The sequence below is a fragment of the Cervus canadensis genome, chromosome X, assembly GCF_019320065.1.
Source record: "Cervus canadensis isolate Bull #8, Minnesota chromosome X, ASM1932006v1, whole genome shotgun sequence".
In the NCBI taxonomy this organism is placed as follows: Eukaryota; Metazoa; Chordata; class Mammalia; order Artiodactyla; family Cervidae; genus Cervus; species Cervus canadensis.
Genome location: NC_057419.1, coordinates 18,848,853 through 18,870,980, shown reverse-complemented (window position 1 = coordinate 18,870,980; position 22,128 = coordinate 18,848,853). Strand labels below are relative to the sequence as shown.

The 22,128-nt window shown below is 43.8% G+C and overlaps 2 protein-coding genes across 15 annotated transcripts in view; both read left to right on the top strand.

Annotated features, from left to right (window-relative positions):
* The window catches only part of LOC122434827 (collectrin), a 35,566-nt gene extending 15,703 nt beyond the window's left edge, over positions 1-19,863 (top strand). For 3 of the 13 annotated variants that reach the window (XR_006267470.1, XR_006267471.1, XR_006267467.1), the window contains 3 exons: positions 1,694-1,779; positions 2,675-2,901; positions 14,498-16,188. Coding sequence is in view for 5 of the 13 variants with exons in the window: in XM_043458564.1 (XP_043314499.1) it covers positions 1,694-1,779; positions 6,878-7,019 (228 nt within the window). In the remaining 8 variants the exon portion in view is untranslated. Of the gene's footprint in view, positions 1-1,693; positions 1,780-2,674; positions 2,902-6,877; positions 7,241-14,497; positions 16,189-19,730 lie in introns of those variants that run through there. The other 10 variants (XR_006267472.1, XR_006267468.1, XM_043458566.1 and 7 more) reach the window with 8 other exon arrangements.
* Positions 1-22,128, top strand: part of LOC122434824 (collectrin-like) — an 88,184-nt gene that overhangs the window by 56,809 nt on the left and 9,247 nt on the right. The window lies entirely within an intron of this gene.

Below are 22,128 nucleotides of genomic sequence, written 5' to 3'. Positions count from 1 at the left end.
AGGGACAGCAGGAAAACCAGGAGGATGCTGTGTCAGGGAAGGGAAGAGCGTGCTTTCAGATGAAGGGAGTGTTCAAGAATGTTGAGTGCTGTTGAGGGGCCAGGCGAGGGGAGACTGAAAACTGCTTGTTGTGTTGAGCAACATGAAGGTCATTGGTAACGTGAGAGAGCTGCTTTTTGGAGTGCAGGGACTGGAAGGCAGGTGGAGGAGGTTCAGAATACGCAGTCAGTGACCCTTCAAGAATTTTGGATGTGAAGGGCAGGAAAGAAATGACAATGGGTAGAAGAAGGAGGACTGAATAAAACGATTTGGTTTTGTTATTTTAATGGGAAAGACTTAAGCATAGTTCAGAGTCAATGAATAGCCTCCAGCCAGCATTGAATGCACAGAGGGAAACTGATATAGTTTAGATCCAGAGAAGGGCCAAATGGAAGCATTCCTAAAGAGGTGGATAGAAGGGCCATTGACCAGAGGAGAAACACCACATGTGGCCCTTGGGGGAGGATGTGGATAAGACGTGTGCCTGTGGAAGAAGTTTTGTACTTGGTGTCAGGAGGGCGGGAGGTGGGACATGTGTCAGTGGATGACCTGAGATGTATCTATTACTTAAGAAACAAGAGTGCCTAGTGAAAGTGAGGAATGAGGGAAAGCACAGAGATGTGGGGGTACTGTGGGGGCTGAAGGAGATTTGAAACAGTCATTGTGAATCATGAGGGAAAGAAAACTGATGGAGACCCCTAAGGGGATGCCAGGCAGTTTGGGAGTAGGTCACCATGAATTGAGTTAAGCCACTACTGTTTGTGATTACACACCTAAAATGTGGGGTCAGCTAGATTACACACCTAAAATGTGGGGTCAGCCACCTTAGTTTGCTAGGGCTGCTATAATAGTACCACAGACTCGGTGGCTTAAACGATGGAAATTTGTTTCCTCTCATTCTGGAGGCTGGAAGTCCAATATCAAGGTGTCCGAAGGGTTGATTCCTTTTGAGTTCTGTGAGGGAGGGATGTGTTCCAGACCCATCTCCTTGGCTTTTAAATGGCTGTGTTCACTTGTTTTCCCTCTGGGGCAGTGTCCAGATTTCCTGTTCTTACAATGACACCCATCATATTGGATTAGGACCCACCCAAATGATCTGATTTTAACATAATCACCTGGGTAAAGACACTGTCTTCCATATATGGTTACATTTTGAGGTACTTGGGGTTAGGATTTTAACATACAAATTTTTTTGTGGGAGAATACAATTCAGCCCATCACATGCACATACACTCAAGTTTTCAGCTAAGAAAATGAAAACTTGTACTGGTATTAATACAGGAAAGGAAGCTGAGGTGGGGAGTCAGTTTATGAGGGAAGAGAGAAAGGATGAAAAGTAATCAAGTGTTTACATACGGGATGAGATGTCCAAATGCCCTGTTTGTTGACTGGTTACTAATACTGCAGATTTTGAAGAAGAGTGTACAGTGGAAAACCCACTACACTTGCAGTAATAGAATAACCAGGAGATTCTATCCTAAACATGGCGACATGATTTATCATGGTCTCCAGTCTTTTTTTACATAAGATGAAAGAGAGAGACACAGACGGACACACACACCCCAACACCACTGTGGCCACAGTTAGAACCCAGTGGACCAGTTTTTATTCCATGCCTCTCTACTTTTCATTCTCTGTGTTACTTCTCTTTCAGTATGCCTGGGATACAAATGAAGAGTATCTCTTCAAAGCAATGGTGGCTTTCTCCATGAGAAAAGTTCCCAACAGAGAAACAACTGAGTAAGTAAACAGTGAAAAGTCTTAATTGATTGTTTGCAATATTATATGAGATAGAATGTTAACTCAGAACTCAATCTTGAAAATAATTTATTTAAATATAATTTTTAAGAGACCCACATTTTAATTTAACATTAAAAAAACCTTTATAATCTAGGTCAGCTTATAGTTTATATCATGTTCAAATAATGCTCTTCATTCAATAGGCACTATGGAGATAAATAAAAAAATTTGTAGTTATATGTCATAAGCTTTCTACATTTCTATTTTATGTATAGTTCTCTTGTTGATACAATAGATAGATGGAAAGAAAAGAGTTCTATTCTCATTGTATTGGTCTGCTCTGACTGCCATAACAAAATACCGTAAACTGGGTGACGTAAACAACAGGTTTATTTCTCACTGTTCTGGAGGCTGAGAGTTGAAGACTAAGATGCTGACAAGGTAGGTTTCAATCTGAGGCCTCTCCTTTCAGCTTGCAGGTCCACCCAATCTTTGTATGCTCACATGGTCTCTTCTTGGTTGAAGGAGAACTGGCAGGGGAGAGAATGAGCATTCTGGAGTCTCTTTGGATGAGGGTGCTAATCCTTTCTATGTTAAATGACATCTCATTTAACTCTAATTATCCCCTTATAGACGCTGTCACCAAATGCGTTCACATTTAGGGTTAGAGCTTCAACATATGAATTAGGGGAGGAGGATAAATCCATAGCACGCATTTGAAAATAATTTACATATGTATAGGTTCCTCGTACTGTTGGTGTTGGTATCTGTCATAGCACCTTGTTTATTTTCTTGAAAGTTTTAGTACAATTTTAATAGTTTTACATTTTTGTCTATTCTTCTGGAGGAATCTTCCCTATTTGTGATGTTTCTTTTCATCTCTATTTGTGATTAGGGTAACACTCCTGGTTTCTCTCTACCCTCTTCCTTCACTATTCCCCTTGAGAAGTGAAATGACTGGACTGATCTGATTGATGGGCTGAAAGGGGAAGCCGGCGTGCTCTCAGCACACATTTTTCTGTGCTGCTCCTCACACTAAATACAGAATGAGGCCCTGCCTGGGCAGGCTCACACACCCTCATGGCTATTTGTGCTGTCTACAGCTATGGACTGTTTAGATTGGTAGGTACCAGATCCTAAGGTGTTAAATATATTGCCTCTTACTCCAGTATGTGGTGATAGCTGCTTTAGTTCAGCTCTCCCTGGGTCATTAGAGATGAATTTATCTTATTTCAGAATTTTTTTACAATTCGAAAGGAAATTTACCTGCTGATGAAAGTCAATGAAGTCTTTTATTTTGGTCTCCTGTTTGCTTCATTCTTTTGTCTTCTGTTAAGAACCTAGCAAAGAGGGTTTCTATTTATTGGTCTTACTCAAAGCCACAATGTATTATGCATGAGCTGTGAGTATAAGGAATAAAACAGAAGAATAACATTTGGAGGAACAAAATAAACATACAATATGTGGATTTGTGTGTTCACACTCACACGTATTTTAAGATGTGTAACATATTCACATGATTCAGAAAATTAAAAGAAGGGGATGTAAGGTAAAAAAAATTGCCTAAGTGAACTCTACTCCTATTTTATAGATTTTTAGAAAAGATATATTTACTTTTATCTTACGCCTTTAAACTGAAGCATTCTTTCTGAAATGATATTAATATCCTTTTTAAAATAAAAAAAGTAGAAGATTGCCTTCTAAAAAATCAAAAAGGAAAAACACAAGGAGAAAAGGGAACCTTAGTACTCTGTTGGTAGGGATGTAAATTGGTGCAGCTACTATGGAAAACAGTATGGAGTTTCCTCAAAAAACTAAAAATATGTGTAAGGGCATAAATATATTCATTATGTTTGTAAAAATTCATTCTGTACAATTGCAGACCAAGGTTGCTCTTCTGTAATTTATGGGATATTATGTTTTAAAGACCATCTTGAAATACAGTTAGAGAACTTAGTATTTTGATGTACTAAGACCTATTTTAAGTTTAATATTTTACCTCTGCAAAAACTTTAAAGATGCTATTTTCAAAAAGTTTAAAAAAAAACCCTAAAAATAGAATTACCATATGACCCAGCAGACCATTCCTGGTTATACATCAGAAGAAAGAAACATACTAATTCCAAAAGATACACACATCCCAATGTTCATAGCAATGTTATTTACATTAGCCAAGCTACAGAAGCAACCTAAGTGCCCATCAGCAAATGAACAGATATAGAAGATGTTGTGTACACACACACACACACACAAATGGAATACTACTCTGCGAGAAAAAAGAGTGAAATTTTACCATTTGCAACAATGTGGATGTACTTGGGAGGGTATTATGTTTAGTGAAATTAAGTCAGACACATACTGTGTGTTATCACTTCTATGTGGAATCTAAAAAATAAAGCAGACTTGTGAATATAACAAAAAGAAACAGACTCAGATACAGAGAACAACCTAGTGACTGCCAAAGGGGAGAGGGAAGGGGGAAGGACAAGACAGCGGCATGGGATTAAGAGGTAGAGTTTGTTGTATATAAAATAAATAAGCCACAAGGATATATTGTGTAGCACAGAAAATATAGCCAATATTTTATAACTATAAATGGAGTATAGCCTTTAAAATTGTGAATCAATATGTTGTACCCCTGAAATATATATAATATTGTACATAAACTATACCTCAATTAAAAAAAATGAAAAACATAAGAAAAAAAGCCGTTGGTCATCTTACAATGCTAAAACGCCTCAACTAGTCTCTTTTAATCTTACTGTTATTCTTGATTAGCAGAATTTATACATACTGTTTTTTATTATACTCTTACTTCCTCTGAGTGCAAAATTTCATCTTGTGACTATGTTAAATCATGCTTTCATTCTTAGGAAAAGTTAATTTAAATTCATAATATTTTAGATTAATTTTGAGAAATTCACTTTTGAAATTTTTTATTTTCTCAAGCCTGCGCCTTGTAGGAGTCTATGAATATATGATCTGGTTTATTTGCTGAGATGTTTTAACTGGGTACATAGGCTATTTATAGTACCTTTTGTTGCCGATGTCAGTGGAAAAAATTGAAAAGTGCAAAACTAGATTGGGATTCAACAAATTTTTTCTGGTAAATGCTCAGTTTGAGTCTTTGCAGTACTGCTGTCAGAAGGCTGAGTGATGAGGGCTGCCTAATGAATCAGGATGTGTTTAAGATGCAGTACAGGTGCTGGGCCCAATTCTACATGTGCTGCCCTAAAGGTGGCTGCATCTTTACATGAGCAGGTGGCCCTCTGGGAAAGGGGACCACATGACACAAGATGGATTGAAAACAACGTCCCAGTCAGAATGCCTCTCCCAAGTGTGACAGGTAACAGAAAAACACCAGCAGCTTGGCAAATGGATCAGATTTTAAATCTGCCTTAAAGAGGTCTTTTCGTGCTAGGGTCAGGCAGATTGAATTCTAGAGAGTGGGACGTATCCCTTTGAGGATGGCTTCAGGATGCAAATCGTGAACATTTGCCAGCTTTTAAATTTTTTTTTCCTGCCACATCATTGCTTATTCTATGGATATTGCAGAAAACTTAGAGATACTGAGGTGCACTGGATGGAAAATGTAAAGAACAACTCACTAATGAGGGCTACCCTGGTGGCTCAGTGATAAAGAACCTCCCTGCCCATGCAGGAGACCCTGGAGACACAGGTTCGATACCTGGGTCAGGAAGATCCGCTGGAGGAGAGCACGGCAACACACTCCAGTATTCTTGCCTATAGAATCCCATGAACAGAGGAGCCTGGAGGGCTATAGTCCATGGGGTCACAAAGAGTCAACATGACTTAGCAACTCAACAACAACTCACTAAAGATAGCAATGAACAGAGTAATGAAGACTCTCAATTTCTTCCCAGCTTTTACCCAGTCCTAACTACAGTATCTCTTCTATCAAGCATGATCACCTCCATGACACAGGGCTAGTGTCTCCTCTGCATATTTAGGAATCTGTGAGCGTCCTACCCTTGACCCAGTAGAACTGGGATGGACTCTGCAGGACGGTGTTCCTACTAGGGTGAGGTCCTGGCCGGCTCCATGCAGGACTTACGTCCAGGCACCATGACCCCACGCAGGCAGTGGAAGAGAAGGTCAGGGGTCCCAGAAGCAGAGGTGTGGGCCTGCAGAGAGGGAGTGGGGTGTCCCCACCACCCTCCCCGGAGGACGGGTGGGATGGGTGGCAGCGGTCTGCACTCGCAGCCCACAGGGAGCTGACAGCTGGGTCCACGTGAGGAGCTGGTGCCCCGGCCACAGCAGTGCCAACCTTGCCTGCTCGCCTGCCCACCTCAGGTCACGCAGAGCCGCCAGTAGAGAGAGGAGTCGTCTGTGAGAGGAGAGATGGGCACGTCGCTCCCCAACCTGCACACGATTCAAGGAGTAGCATGAGAGTGGCAGCACCTGGAGCTCTGGTGACGGTGGACCCAGGCGCCGAGACCGTCCTGTGGGTGGGATGGAGACTGGTGCCTGCCCCTCAGCTGGAGAAGGCTGAAGGTGAAGGCCAGCTCGAGCCTGCATGAGAGAGAGGGGGGCAGCTTTGCCAGCAGTCTGCGCCCGGATGGCTGCTGGGGCCAAGTGGAGGCCACTGAAGGGAGCTGGACGGGCCTGTGGGGCCCAAGATCCACGTGCAGGGCCCAGGGAAGGCGGAGAGTGGGCAGGCAGGGCGAGATGGAAGCCATCGTCTGTGCCAGGGAAAGGGCCAGTGCAGAGGTCGCCACACCTTCTCCGAAGGCCCCAAGTGCAGTCTGGATGGACAGGAGGGCGCGCCGTGATGAGGCCACCATCAGGCAGGGGGCGCACGGGGAGCCCACCTGGGGAACCAAAGCTGGCCTTTTCCTCTCCTGCAGATCCCCGCCCCCTCCCCTGTCCCTTTTCCATCCCTCAGTGAGCAGGAGTGGGGGAGGTCAGGGGCTCTGGGCAGGAGGAGTGGAGCCTGGAGAGCAGAATGCATCCTGCACAGGCCAGCCCAGTGGGGGAGGGAAGCTGGGTGTTAGTGGTGGGAAGACAGTTGATCTAGGTTTTGATCAGACTGGCCTGAGCTCTTAAACACCCAGAAATGACACGCCGGCTCCATCAGTCCCCCCAGGTGCTGCAGGGAGTGGAGGAGAGAAAGAGCTGACAGCACCCAAGGCAGCGACGTGAGGAGCAGAAGACTCCTACTGCGCTCTCCTGAGGCTGCGTGTGCTGCACTGCTGGGCGCAAGCCAGAGAAGTTGGTAGCTGCTCTCGGAAGCCCGCTGTGCAGGCTGCGACATAGGCCCTGAGAGTTCAGTGATGGGAAAATCCAGGTCCCGCCAAGGACATTCCCGAGAAGCTGGCCCAGAGAGACGTGGAAGATGAATGAAACGTGACAGAACCAATTCCTTTGAAATCATTACTTACAGATCTTGATATCAGGTGGCTTTTTGCTCTTCCTTGACTTTTCTTAAAAGTAGAGTGGATGATGCAAGTAAAAAAACTAAGTGGTAGAAACTTCTGCTTTTATTAGATCAGGTTGTGTTAAGTGTTCTCGGGACTTTGAAGATAGTAAACAGGTGTTTTCAAGGTTTTGTTGTAAAGTTTAGTCCAGATTTTTGAAAAGATTTTCACAGGAAGTTTTAAATGTTGCAAGTATTATCTCAGGAAATTATGATGAAATTCTAGTCCATTTTCCAGGTCAACTGAGACGTTTATCTGCCTCCTTGACTCAAATAATGTTTTTATAGGATAATTGATCATTTTTAGCAGAGAAGTAGAAGTGTAACTCAAGCACAGTGTTCTCTTTCTGAGTAAAATGATGTAGGGCACAGAATGAATTTCTTCCTCTGATTATTCAGGGAGAAGCCTTGTGATCTAAGAAGGAACAACATGCTCTTGTATCCATGGTAAGGGGATTAACGGTCTTGTGCTTGTAAAATAGCAGCCCAGCTCCTATTTAGTCCTTTGATTTCAAGAAACAAGAGCCCGATTCTTCTCAGCCCAGTTGGCCTTGTCTGCTGCCTTTGATGAGAAGTAGCAGCGGAGCCAGTTCTTAGACAGTTACCTTCAGTCCAGGGCTCCCCACACTTTAGGAAAGGGAGTGGACATTTCCATCTTGTTAGTGGTTTGCTGACAGAAGCAATTGTTAATGCCTAAGTATTACTGTTTCTGACACAGTTTAACAAAATTATTATTCAAGTGAATACAAAGAATTCCATCAGACCCATGTGTATTTACAAATCTTGAAAATGTATGATACTTTTCTATTTAGCAGTGCTAGTGCAATTTCACTCTATTTATTTTTACTGAAGCGTAATAGATCCCATTATGTGAGCTGCAAGTGTAAACCATAATGGCTTGATATTTGTGTGATTGTGAGATGATCACCACAATGGTTAACATCTGTCACCATACATTGTGATAAGATATTTTTCTCGTGATGAGAACTTTTAAAGATTTAGGCATTTCTGTTTATTTATTACATCAGAACATGCTTTAAAAGACATGTTTAGTTCAGTTAGTGCTGTTGGCCGATTTTTCATTTCATGCAAACCCTAGAGGACAGTCACTGTGGTCACTTTGGGATGAAAAGTCATGGAAGAAGTCATGCTGGTTGGACATGATGTATAAATGGAAGGAATTTGCATCTTTTGGTCGCTAAGTAAATTATCTACTGAAATCTGTAAATCAGTCTTCATGTTACTTACTTTAGCACCAGCTTTCTTTACATGTACACTTCCTCTTGGCTCTTTCTATCTGCACCATATTCAGGAGTCTTCGTATACTAGAGAGTCCTCTGTGTTATGTTGTCTGAATATTTGTGACTGGGGAAGAAAGGTTTGGGAAAGAAAGCTCCCTCCTTTCCTTTATTCCTTTTCTATTATAGCTATGCTACCCCCAACTTAGTTTCTCTGTTACTCTCTTTTTGGGATAATGTAGGAACAGTGAATAAAACCAATGGAGCTCATTTCTCCATTCTGTTAGTTCATCCATCCATCCATTTCGCAGTCGCTGAGTGTCCACATGGACGGCTCTTTGGGAATACAGGGCCACACAGTGTAGGGTAGACCTGTGCCTTGGCCTCAGGCCCCAGGCCCGGAGAAGTCTTGTGTTGCTGATGGACAGGGTGTTTGATAGGCTCCCAGGGGATGTCAGCTGATAAAATTGAAAATGGTGTTCAAAGCTTAGTCTATGAAGTTCTCCTGTGGGTAAAATTTAGAACCCCTCCTGACAAAGACTATGGACAAGTCACATGGAATTCAGAAGTCCTTGCTCTCCCCATGATCCTCGGTCAATTCTCAGATGGAGCGTGGAGATGGTGGGCAGATTCTGGCATCTTGGGAGTTTTGGCTCCCATGTTGGATTTAATCTTTTGTTAGGCTCTCACTGTGAACTTGAACTTCAACAGTCTTTTTTTAAAAAATTTATTTTTTTTAATTGAAGGATATTTGCTTACAGAATCTAGTTGTTTTCTGTCAAACCTCAACATGAATCAGGCATAGTGCACGTGCCACCTCCCGCTTGAACCTCCCTACATCTCCCTTCACATCCCACCCCTCTAGGTTGATACCGAGCTCCTGAGTTCTAAATTCCCATGAGTCATAAAACAGATTCCTACTGGCTACATATTTTACTGGCTTAAAGCTGGCTTAAAACTGAACATTCAAAAAACTAAGATCATGGCATCCAGTCCCATCACTTCATGGCAAAGAGATGGAGAAATAATGGAAACAATGACAGACTTTATTTTCTTGGGCTCCAGAATCACTGGAGATGGCAACTGCAGCCATGAAATTAAAAGATGCTTCCTCCTTGGAAGAAAAGGTATGACCAACATAGACAAAATTTAAAAAGCAGAGAAATTACTTTGCTGACAGTTCAGTTCATCTCACTTCAGTCACTCAGTCGTTTCCGACTCTTTGTGATCCCGTGGACTGCAGCATGCCAGGCCTCCCTGTCCATCATCAACTCCCAGAGTCTACCCAAACCCGTGTCCATTGAGTCGGTGATGCCATCCAACCATCTCATGCTCTGTCATCCCCTTCTCCTCCTGCCCTCAATCTTTCCCAGCATCAGCGTCTTTTCAAACGAGTCAGCTCTTCACATCAGGTGGCCAAAGTATTGGAGTTTCAGCTTCAACATCAGGCCTTCCAATGAACACCCAGGACTGATCTCCTTTAGGATGGACTGGTTGGATCTCCTTGCAGTCCAAGGGACTCTCAAGAGTCTTCTCCAACATCAGAGTTCAAAAGCATCAGTTCTTTGACACTCAGCTTTCTTTATAGTCCAACTCTGACATCCATACATGACCACTGGCCGTGACTAGACGGACCTTCGTTGACCAAGTAATGTCTCTGCTTTTTAATATGGTATCTAGGTTGGTCATAACTTTCCTTCCAAGGAGTAAGCGTCTTTTAATTTCATGGCTGCACTCACCATCTGCAGTGATTTTGGAGCCCCAAAAAATAAAGTCATCCACTGTTTCCACTGTTTCCCCATCTATTTGCCATGAAGTGATGGGACAGGATGCCATGATCTTAGTTTTTTGAATGTTGAGCTTTAAGCCAACTTTTTCACTCTCCTCTTTTACTTTCATCAAGAGGCTCTTTAGTTCTTCTTTGCTTTCTGCCATAAGGGTGGTGTCATCTGCATATATGAGGTTATTGATATTTCTCCCGGCAATCTTGATTCCAGCTTGTGCTTCATCCAGCCCAGCGTTTCTTATGATGTACTCTGCATATAAGTTAAATAAGCAGGGTGACAATATACAGCCTTGACGTACTCCTTTTCCTATTTGGAACCAGTCTGTTGTTCCATGTCCAGTTCTAACTGTTGCTTCCTGACCTGCATACACATTTCTCAGGAGACAGGTCAGGTGGTCTAGTATTCCCATCTCCTTCAGAACTTCCCACAGTTTATTGTGATCCAACAGTCAAAGGCTTTGGCATAGTCAATAAAGCAGAAATAGATGTTATTCTGGAACTCTCTTGCTTTTTCGATGATCCAGCGAATGTTGGCAATTTGATCTCTGTTTCCTCTGCCTTATCTAATGCCAGCTTGAACATCTGGAAGTTCACGGTTCACATATTGCTGAAGTGTGGCTTGGAGAATTTTGAGCATTACTTTGCTAGTGTGTGAGATGAGTGCAATTGTGCGGTAATTTGAGCATTCTTTGGGATTGCCTTTCTTTGGGATTGGAATGAAAACTGACCTTTTCCAGTCATGTGGCCACTGCTGAGTTTTCCGAATTTGCTGACATATTGAGTGCAGCACTTTCACAGCATCATCTTTTAGGATTTGAACTAGCTCAACTGGAATTCCATCACCTCCACTAGCTTTGTAGTGATGCTTTTTAAGGCCTACTTGACTTCACATTCCAGGAAGTATAGCTCTAGGTGAGTGTGAGTGATCACACCATCGTGATTATTTGGGTCGTGAAGATCTTTTGTGTGCAGTTCTTCTCTGTATTCTTGCCACCTCTTCTTAATATCTTCTGCTTCTGTTAGGTCCTTACCATTTCTGTCCTTTATTGAGCCCATCTTTGCGTGAAATGTTCCCTTGGTATCTCTAATTTTCTTGAAGAGATCTCTAGTCTTTCCCATTCTATTGTTTTCCTCTATTTCTTTGCATTGGTCGCTGAGAAAAGCTTTCTTATCTCTCCTTGCTATTCTTTGGAACTCTGCATTCAAATGGGTATATCTGCCCTTCTCTCTTTTGCTTTTCGCTTCTCTTCTTTTCAGAGGTATTTGTAAAGCCTCCTCAGACAGCCATTTTGCCTTTTTGCATTTCTTCTTCTTGGAGATGGTGTTGATTCCTGTCTCCTGTACAACATCACGAACCTCTGTCCATAGTTCATGAGGCACTCTGTCTATCAGATCTAGTTGCTTAAATCTGTTTGTCACTTCCACTGTCTACTCATAAGGGATTTGATTTAGGCCATACTGAATGGTCTAGTGGTTTTCCCCACTTTCTTCAATTTAAGTCTGAATTTGGCAATAAGGAGTTCATGATCTGAGCCATAGTCAGCTCCCGGTCTTGTTTTTGCTGACTGTATAGAGCTTCTCCATATTTGGCTACAAAGAATATAATCAGTCTGATTTTGGTGTTGGCCATCTGGTGATGTCCATGTGTAGAGTCTTCCCTTGTGTTGTTGGAAGAGGGTGTTTGCTAGGACCAGTGCATTCTCTTGGCAAAACTCATGTGCCGTCACAGCTGCCGCTCCTTGACTTTGCCGACAAAGGTCTGTCTAATCAAAGCTATGGTTTTTCCGGTGGTCATGTATGGACTATAAAGAAAGCTGAGCAATGAAGAATTGATGCTTTTCAACTGTGGTGTTGGAGAAGACTCTTGAGAGTCCCTTGGACTGCAAGGAGATCAAACCAGTCAGTGCTGAATATTCATTGGAAGGACTGATGCTGAAGCTGAAGTTCCAATACTTTGTCCATCTGATGGGAAGAGCTGACTCAGTGGAAAAGACCCTGATGCTGAGAAAGATTGAAGGCAGGAGAAGACGGGGACAACAGAGAATGAGATAGTTGGATGGCATCACCGACTCAATGGACTGAATTTGAGGAGGCTCCGGGAGTTGGTGAAGGACAGCGAAGCCTGACAGGCTGCAGTCCATGGGGTCTCATAGAGTCAGAAGGACTGAGCGACTGAACTGAACTGAAATGACCTATTTTAGAGATGGTAATGTAAGTTTCCATGTTACTCTCTCCATACATCTCACCCTCTCCAAGAGTCTTAATAGCACTAAATGCCCTTGCAGTTGAAGTCTCCTAACCCTCCCTAACCATAATAGCCAATCATTGTTAGCTCTTAGTGAGCATCTGTGAGTGAATGAAGACTGCCTAACATCCTGGCTCTTAACCCAGGGGCCCATCTCCTGGGCTACAGTGGACAGGAGAAGACGGTGTCCCACCCCCCATTTCTCCCTCTTGTTGCACCCGACTACCCTGGACAGATACTCCTTCGGTGAGCGTAGTGGGGATGGTCACAGTAGAAGGATCTCTCTCCACCTGTGGTTTATCTCGTGTTGGACTTCAGTGTCTTACCCCTGTGGCAACGAAGACAGTGGTTAATTTCTCAAAGGATCTTCCAAACCAGGAGGCAGCCCCAGCCCACGGGGGCATGTCCATCTTCACATGAAGCCTCTGCTTTGCAGCTGCCTCCAGAAGCAGGCGTGTGCTTTCCCCTGGCCCTTTCCCCACAGTCTTGCTACTCTAGGAAGTAGGCTTACTCCATCTTAGGTCAGCTGCTTCAATCGGAACAAAATGGAAACACATCTCTGTAATTCTGTTTCTGTAGTTATTTGTAGACCACAAGCTTGCTGGTGTGTTTGGTTAAAGCCTTAGGCTTGCTTTTTTTGGCCAAACCATGATGTATGATGTAGGAGATACTTACATGTTCTTCTATTGAGGAAGACCCAAGGAGCTAAAACTAATCACCATTTTGCTCATATCAATTTTGGAGAAATGATGCTTCTTAAGACATAGAATGGGAGATATCCTAATAAATACTTGGCCCATTTGAGTATGTAAAAGAACTACTGTTAAAAAATTTTGCGTAATTATTAAGGCCACTATTATACAGATGAACTCAATATCTTTCGGTTGAATTCAGCTTATTTTCAAAGTACATTTGTATCTGTTATGTGGTTATCAATGAAGCCAGTAAGAACTGTTACTTTTCCATTGTCTTGTTTTATTCTTAGAGATCAGTTTACGATGCTCAGGTAACTTTAAAGATCACTGCTTTGCTCTTCTGTTTCTATGAATATGTGTACATTTTTCCTCTATTTCTCTGAATATGTGTATATCTTTATATAAATTTGACAAAGATATCTCTATTTATCTATATATATACTTCCAAAAGAGTTGCAAAGTAATACGAAACTCCTGTGTACCAGGGCCCCTCCACCTGGGGGTACTTCATCCTTTCATTGCTCCCAAGGATATGTGGAAATATCTGAGCATTTTGGTTTTCACAGTTGGATGTGCTACTGGCAAGAGTTATTTAGGTTAAAATGTTAACAGTACTGAGGTTGAGAAACTCTGCTCTAGACCTGTTTCCTAATGGGTTAAATCACCATGACAGATATATCAAAGTTAAGAAATTAAGGTGAATTCAATATTATTAAACTATGAATTTTTTTTCCGTTTTTTGAAACCTGTGTCCTTTTTTTTCCCCAGAGCACCCGTTTTTATTCTAATCCATTCTAGGACACCATCTGCAACTTGCTTTGTTTTTCATGACCTTGTCACTTTTGAAGCGATTTCTCAGTGTCTGTCACCTGCATGTGGTACGTGCTGCATCCAGATAGCACCTCCAGGTGGCATATGGAAATGCGGTGTGTCTTGGGGCATGCCTATCTATAGATGCCTTGGCATTGAGCCAGTGGAGAGGAGAGATAATCAACGCAGTGCTGAGCTCAGGAGAGCCACACATCAGGAGGAATTTCCCCCTCAAAATGTCAGCGGCACCCTCACTGACACACAAAGGTCCCAGTCCCTTTCTAGTAAATGATGCAGAGTGAAATGCCTTGTCTCAAGTCTAGCAAAGGGCAGGTAGTAAACTTCAAAATAAAAGCTTGATTTATTGAATTTCGGCCCAGGACCTTTGCTATGTAACAGTAACTGTCTCCATAGAAAATGTTGGCTTTAACAAGTATAGGAACAATTTTAATGATTCGGAAATCTTTATTTCTAAGTAGATAACAGCTTTTCCTTTTATTTGCTGAGGTGCTGTGTTTAGCCAGAGTTGCACCTGGTGAAAACTCTGAATGAAGAATTGGAATTCGTGGGAAGCGACAGTGGAGTTTCCTGGTGATGGGGACAGAGGAAGCGTTTGTGGCCCCAGTGTGTGGATGGAGTCGTGTGCATGCCTTCTCCTGCCTTGTTTCTCCTCATAGCACGCCTCCCCGCCTGTCAGTGTGCACGTTCATTTACGTGTTTACCTTCTGTCTCTGCCCTCTTAGAAACCGTACTCACTGGGATGGAGAAGGGACTTTGCTCTTTATAGCTTATCTTCCAACTCTCTAAAGGGCAATATTTTGAAATTCATGTTTGAACAGTATGTAAATATGCTTCAGATGGAAGGAATAATACAGGCAAAGTGTCCAAATGACCCCTTACTTGGTTTTGGCCTCCTCTATTATGCCAGCTTGTTACTTTGTATTTACTTAATTGATAGGAATGACTTGTGCTACCCATAATATGCCACTCCCCATCTTTTTCACTTGACAGTGTATTTTTGAGTTTTTACCTTAAAAAAAAATGTAGCTCAGTAGTTTTCAACTAGGGGTCATTTCTGTCCTTCAGGGAATGTTTGGCAATGTCTGGAGACATGTTTGAGTGTTGTTACTGGAGGATGTCCTGATGATACCTAGGCCTTAGAGGCCCGGTTTGCTGCTACACGTCATGCAACCCACAGGGCGTCCACAGCATAGAATTATCGGGCCCAAACCCAGCCATGAAGGAACCCCTAGGCTCTTTCCTTCCTTAAATCTGTGGAATAGTTGTTCCTTGGTAGCAATACCATATTGACTTTATCCCTTCCTCTTTTAGTGGACATTTAGGTTCTTCCAATTCTCTGAGCTGACTAAGGGGGCTGGCAAGAACCGCCTCACCATCTGTGTATGTGTGTCGGGGGGCATGTGAGTGGGTGGAAGAGTGTTTCTGGTGGCCCCACTGTGTTCAAGGAAACACTTCCAAATGCCGCTTCAGAAGGGCTGGACCCGTTGATGCCCACAGCACTGCCTGGGATTCCAATTGTCTGCATCCTTCCCAGCATTTGATATTAATCACCTTTTTGAGTCTTGCCAACCGGAAGATGATGAATGAGTACCTCCTTTTTAACAGTTGCATTGTCTGATTGTTAGGTGCTGTGTGCTTAGTTGTGTCCGACTCTGCCACTGCATGGACTGCCACCCACCAGGCTCCTCTGTCCGTGGGGATTCTCCAGGCAAGAAATCTAGAGTGGGTTGCCATGCCTTCTCCTGGGGATCTTCTCGACCCAGGAGTTGAACCGGGGTCTCCTGTTAATAAGGCCCCAAACATGAGTCATTCATACCCCAAGCATTCTATAAGCTGGGGGATATGTTAATGGCCAGCACACACCATTTCATTTTGTTCAGCTCTGTGTCTTTGAAAAAGGCATGAGTTGGGAAACCAGGCTTGAGAGTTCTGCCAGTAGAGGTCACTGTCCCTCAGTGATTCTCCACCAGTGTCATCAGGACCATGCCCCCATCCCACCCCGCCGGCAATATCTGGCAGTGACTGGAGACAGCTTTGATTTTCACAAAGTAGGTTATGTGCTGTCACCTAGAGGAGAGGTACCAGAGAGTGAGTGAAAGTCTCTCAGTCGTGTCTAATTCTTTGCGACCGCATGGACTGTAGTTTGCCAGGCTCCTCTGTCCATGAAATTCTCCAGGCCAGAATACTGGAGTGGTAGCCATTCCTTTCTCCAGCACATCTTTCAAACCCAGGAATTGAACCCAGGTCTCCCGCATTGCAGGCAGATTCTTTACCAACTGAACCACCAGGAAAACCCAGAGGGGAGATACCAGGGTTTCTGCTAAAACCCTATGATGCCGAGGTCTGCACCCCACAGAGAATTGTCTGGCCCCAACAGAACCAAGGTGGAGAAAACACACTGGATAAAATCCTAATATTTGAAAGGAAGACATGACAATCCTCATAGTAATAATGAAACTTTATTATTATTTAAAAGAAGAACAACCTTTAACCTCTATTAAGGTTATAGAGGGAAAAGCACACCTTCCTGAGAAGGGTCTTCTTGGGGGAAAAGGCAGCAAGGAGTGAAGGCTGGGAATTAGCGGTGCCCCCTCAGTGTGGGCTCTGCAGGGTGGAGGGGTGGCTCGGGGGCTGCGCTGATGTGCTGGCTGGGGTGAGGGAGGTGGCTTGGCGGTATATGTGACTCAGGCAGGGGTGGGGCAGGGCTCAGCTGGGTAAAAAGAACTGTGGGTGGGAGTTTCATGGGGAGGTGGTGGCCGGGCCCTGACTCCCTGGACGCGAGGGGGACATCAGGCTGCAGGAGTCCCAGGACAGAGTGCCGATCTGCTCCTATCTCTGCAGGGAGGCTCTGTGACTCTGCCCTGGGGGTTGGGGGTGGCAGATGGGGAGAGATGGGGGGGGTGCTGGCCTTGGAGCAGGGTGGGCTGCAGACAGGGAATGCTCAGGCAAGGCGGGAGGTCTGGCCGCTGCTCAATGTCCTCAGACGCTGTTGCACCCGTAGTAGAAGCTGCTCCTCAGAGGCCCCGGCTTGGGCACAAAGGCAGGAACCACTCCATTCCTCCACACGGGCTGGAAGGCGGACAGCCTGGGCTCCGGACTCTGCCTCCTTCTCTTGGTCTCAGGACAGTCAAACAATTGAGGCTCGTCAAAGCTCCTTTTTCCTTTCTGGCATCTACTGAGGGGCCTCAGTCCGGTCTCATTGGCACAGAGATCCGGTTGCTCCGGTCTGGGCAGACACGTGTAGACGCTGCCCGTGCGCTCAGGGAGGGTGATCTGGATGGTCACCTGTCTCCGTCTGCTGCGGTGGTGGCGGCCGTTGCACCGGCGAGTCTTCCTGGAAGTCTTACGATGGCGGGAAAAGCTCAGCCCCATGAAGTGGTGGAGGAGCAGCCAGCTGGGAAAACTCCTCCAGGCCTGGGACACCAAGGCCCTGCGGGCCAGCCTGCGGTACAAGGCGGGCGAGTCGTCCCGATGCCGGCTGCTGCGGGCCCGGTGAGCGCGGCGGACCGACCGGACGCGGCCTGGGTCCCGGCCCGGCGGGAGGCGGGCGGGCCTGGGCCGTGGGAAGCGGGGCTGCGCGGCCTTGTCTGTGCCCAGCCAGCAGCCCAGGTACCTGCTCAGGAAGCTGCCCATGCTGGCCTGGTGGCGGGTCGGATCTTCACGCTGCTTTGGCTTCTAGGCGACCGAGGTCAGCAGATGTGAAGCTCAAGACTCTCAGGCGACCGTTGGCATCCGGCTACAGGCTGGCGTGTGTGGCGTTGGCACCTCGGGGTTCTCTGGGCTCAGGGTCCTGCGCACACTAGGAATGTGCCCCCAGACGCAGGACCTCAGCGGCTGCCCCTGCCCTCTGAGCAGAGTGGTTCCTCCAAGCTTGCGCTGCAGGCTCTGGATCTTGGCTCTGGGCAGATCAGCCTAGCAGTGCCTGAAATCCTTGCACTTTATATTTGAAGGGACAAAAATGAAACAGTGTACACGTTTTTGTGTTCTTGTCTTTTGAAGTAAAAGAATGAGTGAAAAAGATAATGATTGGGCAATGTGAAGATATAGACACAAAGAATAACTTTTGGGTTAGGGAACTGGTAAGAGTTTAGACTGTAATTCGGCGACATAGCAGAATCACTTGACTCCCAGTTCCCTGAAAGATACAGATAAAGGCCTGAAACACATTACTAAACTGTTTTTACAGGAGGGTGACTCCCCACCCCTCAGGGCTTTTGGGGTGTCTTCGTGGTAAAAAAAAATCTGCCTGCCAATGCAGGAGAGGCAGGAAACCCAGGTTCGATCCCTGCATTGGGAAGGCCCCACGCAGAGGGAATGGTGAACCACTCCAGTAGTCTTGCCTGGGAAATCCAATGGACAGAGCAACCTGGTGCGCTGCAGTCCATAGGGTCCCAGAATCAGACAGGACTGAGTGACTGAGCTGGCAAGAGCACAACTCCCTCCATTTGAAGAATACTGCTGACTACAAGGATGTACATCCTAGACTGGTTGAAACTTGAAAATTGATGATGCTTGAAAGTTCACCTTGATGCCACCAATCTAAGAATTGTTCATGAGGTGATCATGCCCTGCTCCTTGAACACTATAAAACTCCTCACTACCCCCTCCAGAGTGGGTCACACAATCTTGAGGGCATTAGCCCACTGTGGCCCCCTCTGCCTGGCAAAGCAGTAAAAGCTGTTCTTTTATACTTCACCCAAAACTCTTTCTGTGTTTCTGTTCAGCACGGTTGAATAGAGACCAAGTTTAGGCAACAAAAACATACCAGGTCTTGAAAACTACAGAAAATTGACAGAAGTGCATTCTCTTTCATTATGTAAAAAAGAACACAATGCACTTGAATGCTCTTTTAAGGAAAAAGAGTAGATTTCCTTGTATCCATAGAGGCTGTGTGTTTCTTCTAGAACGGTTGCTAATGTCACTTTTGGAGATTTTATTCTTAAGGACTGTAGAAAGTCACTCAGGGTTCATTTTTTAACCCTGACAATGTTGGTTTAGTGTGGACTCTCCTGTAATTTTCTACCTTCATACATTTCATGCACTCATATAGACTGTCTCTAAATACTAATGCCATTTCTTTCTTGTGAAAGAAGAAATGATCCAGGAATACAGGGTAGTGTGAGGCACATTTCCAGTTTACACTTAGAAGCTGATACCTACAAAAGCAGTGTTCAAAGCCTCTTGCAAACATTAGAGCCCCTCTGTCCAAAAGTCTGTTATTGGGCCGACCCCAATACTGGAGTAAGAGAAGGGCAGAGACAGTGGCCAACAGAGGCAGCAAGTAGCGGATCAGCAGATTTGTCTGGTTCTGAGAGGTGAAAGGCTGAATGAGGGGTACACTAGAAAGATCTTGATGAGGAAACAGAAAAGACTTCAGTATTAGGGAGGCCAGGCCAAGTGTTGAGGAAACGGATGCTGTCAGCTAACAGGTGATGGAGGTTGCAATTCCTGCTGCCTTCCACTGAGTCATTCCTTTTGTTTTTGGGTTTGTTTTACTCTTGGTAAATTTCTTATTTAAGAATGATCCCCAAGCCTATGATTTGGAAATAAAGGAAATTTCCTATATTATTGTTAACAAGACATGTCTTCATAATAGTAGAAATGAGTTAATTCATAGCTAAGACACCTCTTAAGATGGTCATAACACCGAAGTGGAATTACAATGCAATTTGGTATTTTTTGCTTATAATGTATTTTTTTTTCTTCTCATCATCTGCAGAATTTCCCACGTCCTACTTTGCAATGTAACCCAGCGGGTGTCGTTCTGGTTTGTGGTTACCGATCCTTCAAGAAATCACACCCTTCCCGCCGTTGAGGTACAGTCAGCCATCAGGTAATCACTGCTAAGTACGCCTTCTCCTGGTAAATCAACTTGTTGATTAATTCAGTGGTTTTCATAGACTTTGAAGACTTCTCTCTCTGCTTCACAATGATTTGTTTATTAAGATGTCAGTGATTTTGCTGTGGTGGGCCAGAGGCCACCAGCATGGAGTGGGCAGAGGTTCGGGATGCTAGTAACATTCTCCAGTGTCCAGGACAGCACTTCCCAGCAAAGAACAGTTTAACCCCAAGTGTCGGTCGTGCTCTGGTTGAGAAGCTCTGCTTTAAACATTAGCTAAGAATTAGGTTCATTCTGTCTTGTTTTGGCAAGAACACCTTGCAAGGCAATATTGTCTGATGGTTCATCACATGCATTCTTGAGCCTGAATGCTCAAGTTTTGAATAGTCGTTTTGCCTCTTGATAGCTGTTAGAATACAGACAAGTTACTTCCCCTCTTTTTGCTTTCTTCTTATCATCTATAAAACAGAAGTAATTATGGTATGCTCCTCTTGGAATTGTTGAGTAGATTAAATGCAAAGCATTTCGAGGGGCAAGTAATACCTTTGACTTTTATTTAGAAGTCAAGAAAACTATTCACATTTCTTGGGTTTCTAAGGACTTACCTTCTTGAGTTAATGTACAGTCCTTACTATTAAAGCATACTTTTTGGCAGAAAAAAGGTAATATCTTGACTCTTACATAAATGGAAAATAAATGCTCTCAAAGAATTTTGGGCTTTCCTGGTGGCTCAGGTGGTAAATAATCCACCTGCAATGCGAGAAACCTGGGTTCGATCCCTGGCTTGGGAAAATCCCTTGGAGAAGGGAACAGCTGCCCACTCCAGTATTTCGGCTTGGAGAATTCCATGGACTATATCCATGGTGTCACAAAGCGTCGACATCGCAGAGTGACTTTCACTTTCACTTTCATCAAAGATTTTATTATCAAGTTAATGAGGAAATGAATAAGATGTTAAAACCGTTTTAATGGAAACTTCAAGGCAGCATGCAAATATAGGAATTGAAGATTTGTGGTGTTTATTTACTAAAAGATACACCAGTCTATCCATTGGCAATGCTCCACTAGACGCAATTCACCTGATTCTCTGCGGACAAGAATCATTTACATTATATTAGTTTTCTCGAACTTACAGATTTGAAAATTAATTCAAAGACAGTAAAAGGTGGAAATTGTTCAGAAGGGTAGACTGGCCAGACACTCAATCATATTTTTCACCCATTTGAAGTTTTACCCATTTTTTTCTGACAGTTCCCCTCCTCCTCTCCTTGGGATTAGAATAAACTTTCAAAAGTGAAATATATTCCTTTCTGCACAGAAGCAGAGTATGCAGTTTTTATTTCAATTAGTGTGCAATTTATGTGTGTCAAAACTTCAAATCCCACACATAATTGGTGTTGGGCAAATTGATTTAGAAATCAAGAAAAATATACACATTCTTGGGTTTCTAAGGATTTACCTTCTTGAGTTAATGTACAGTCCTTACCTTTAAAACATACTTTTTGGGGAAAAAAACGTAAAATCTTGTCTCTCATATAAATGAAAAATAAATATTATCAAAGATTTTGGGCTTCCTTTGTGGCTCAGCTGGAAGAATGAGTTCCCCAAATAATCTTGACCCTGAGAAAGAAAGATTGAAACAAAGTTCACTCTCCTTACAAAGGGATTTACAGGTTATTGAAATGCACATTTTTCTCATTATATCTAGTGAAAGAACTTATTTGCTCTTTGTAAAATGTTAGCATTTAAGGCAATATGTCTATAATCGAATGCCAATTGTTTTTGTGCGAACAAACATCTGTTTCCCTTGCTGAAGTGAAGGCATTGAGGCTCTGTACCAATGGAAAGTGGTTTAAGAAGAAGGTTTGAATTAAATTGTTTCTGCACTTTTGCCACTAAGAATACTGCTGAGAGCCACTACTTAGGGAGTAAAAATTAGGAATATTGTATTTTGTGAGAAAAGGGATTTTATTCAAGCCCTGTGATCAGGGAGGACTCCAAGGAAAATGAGGGCACTGTGCTTAAACCAGGCTTCAGTTATTGTGAGGAGGAGGAGTGAGTGCTTAGGCTGAAGGTCGAGGATGGAGATGAATATGTTCACAACAAAATGTCTGTTTCAAAGGCCCCAGTAGGAAGGGCTGTTTAGGAGATGATGGCCAGTAGAATGGGAAATTATATCAGGGTATGGATAGGGCTCATCAGGAGTGTATGAAATTAAAGGAAACAATACCAGGAGGGCAGGACAGAGTGAAAAGAAAGGAGATGGTACCTAGAAGGC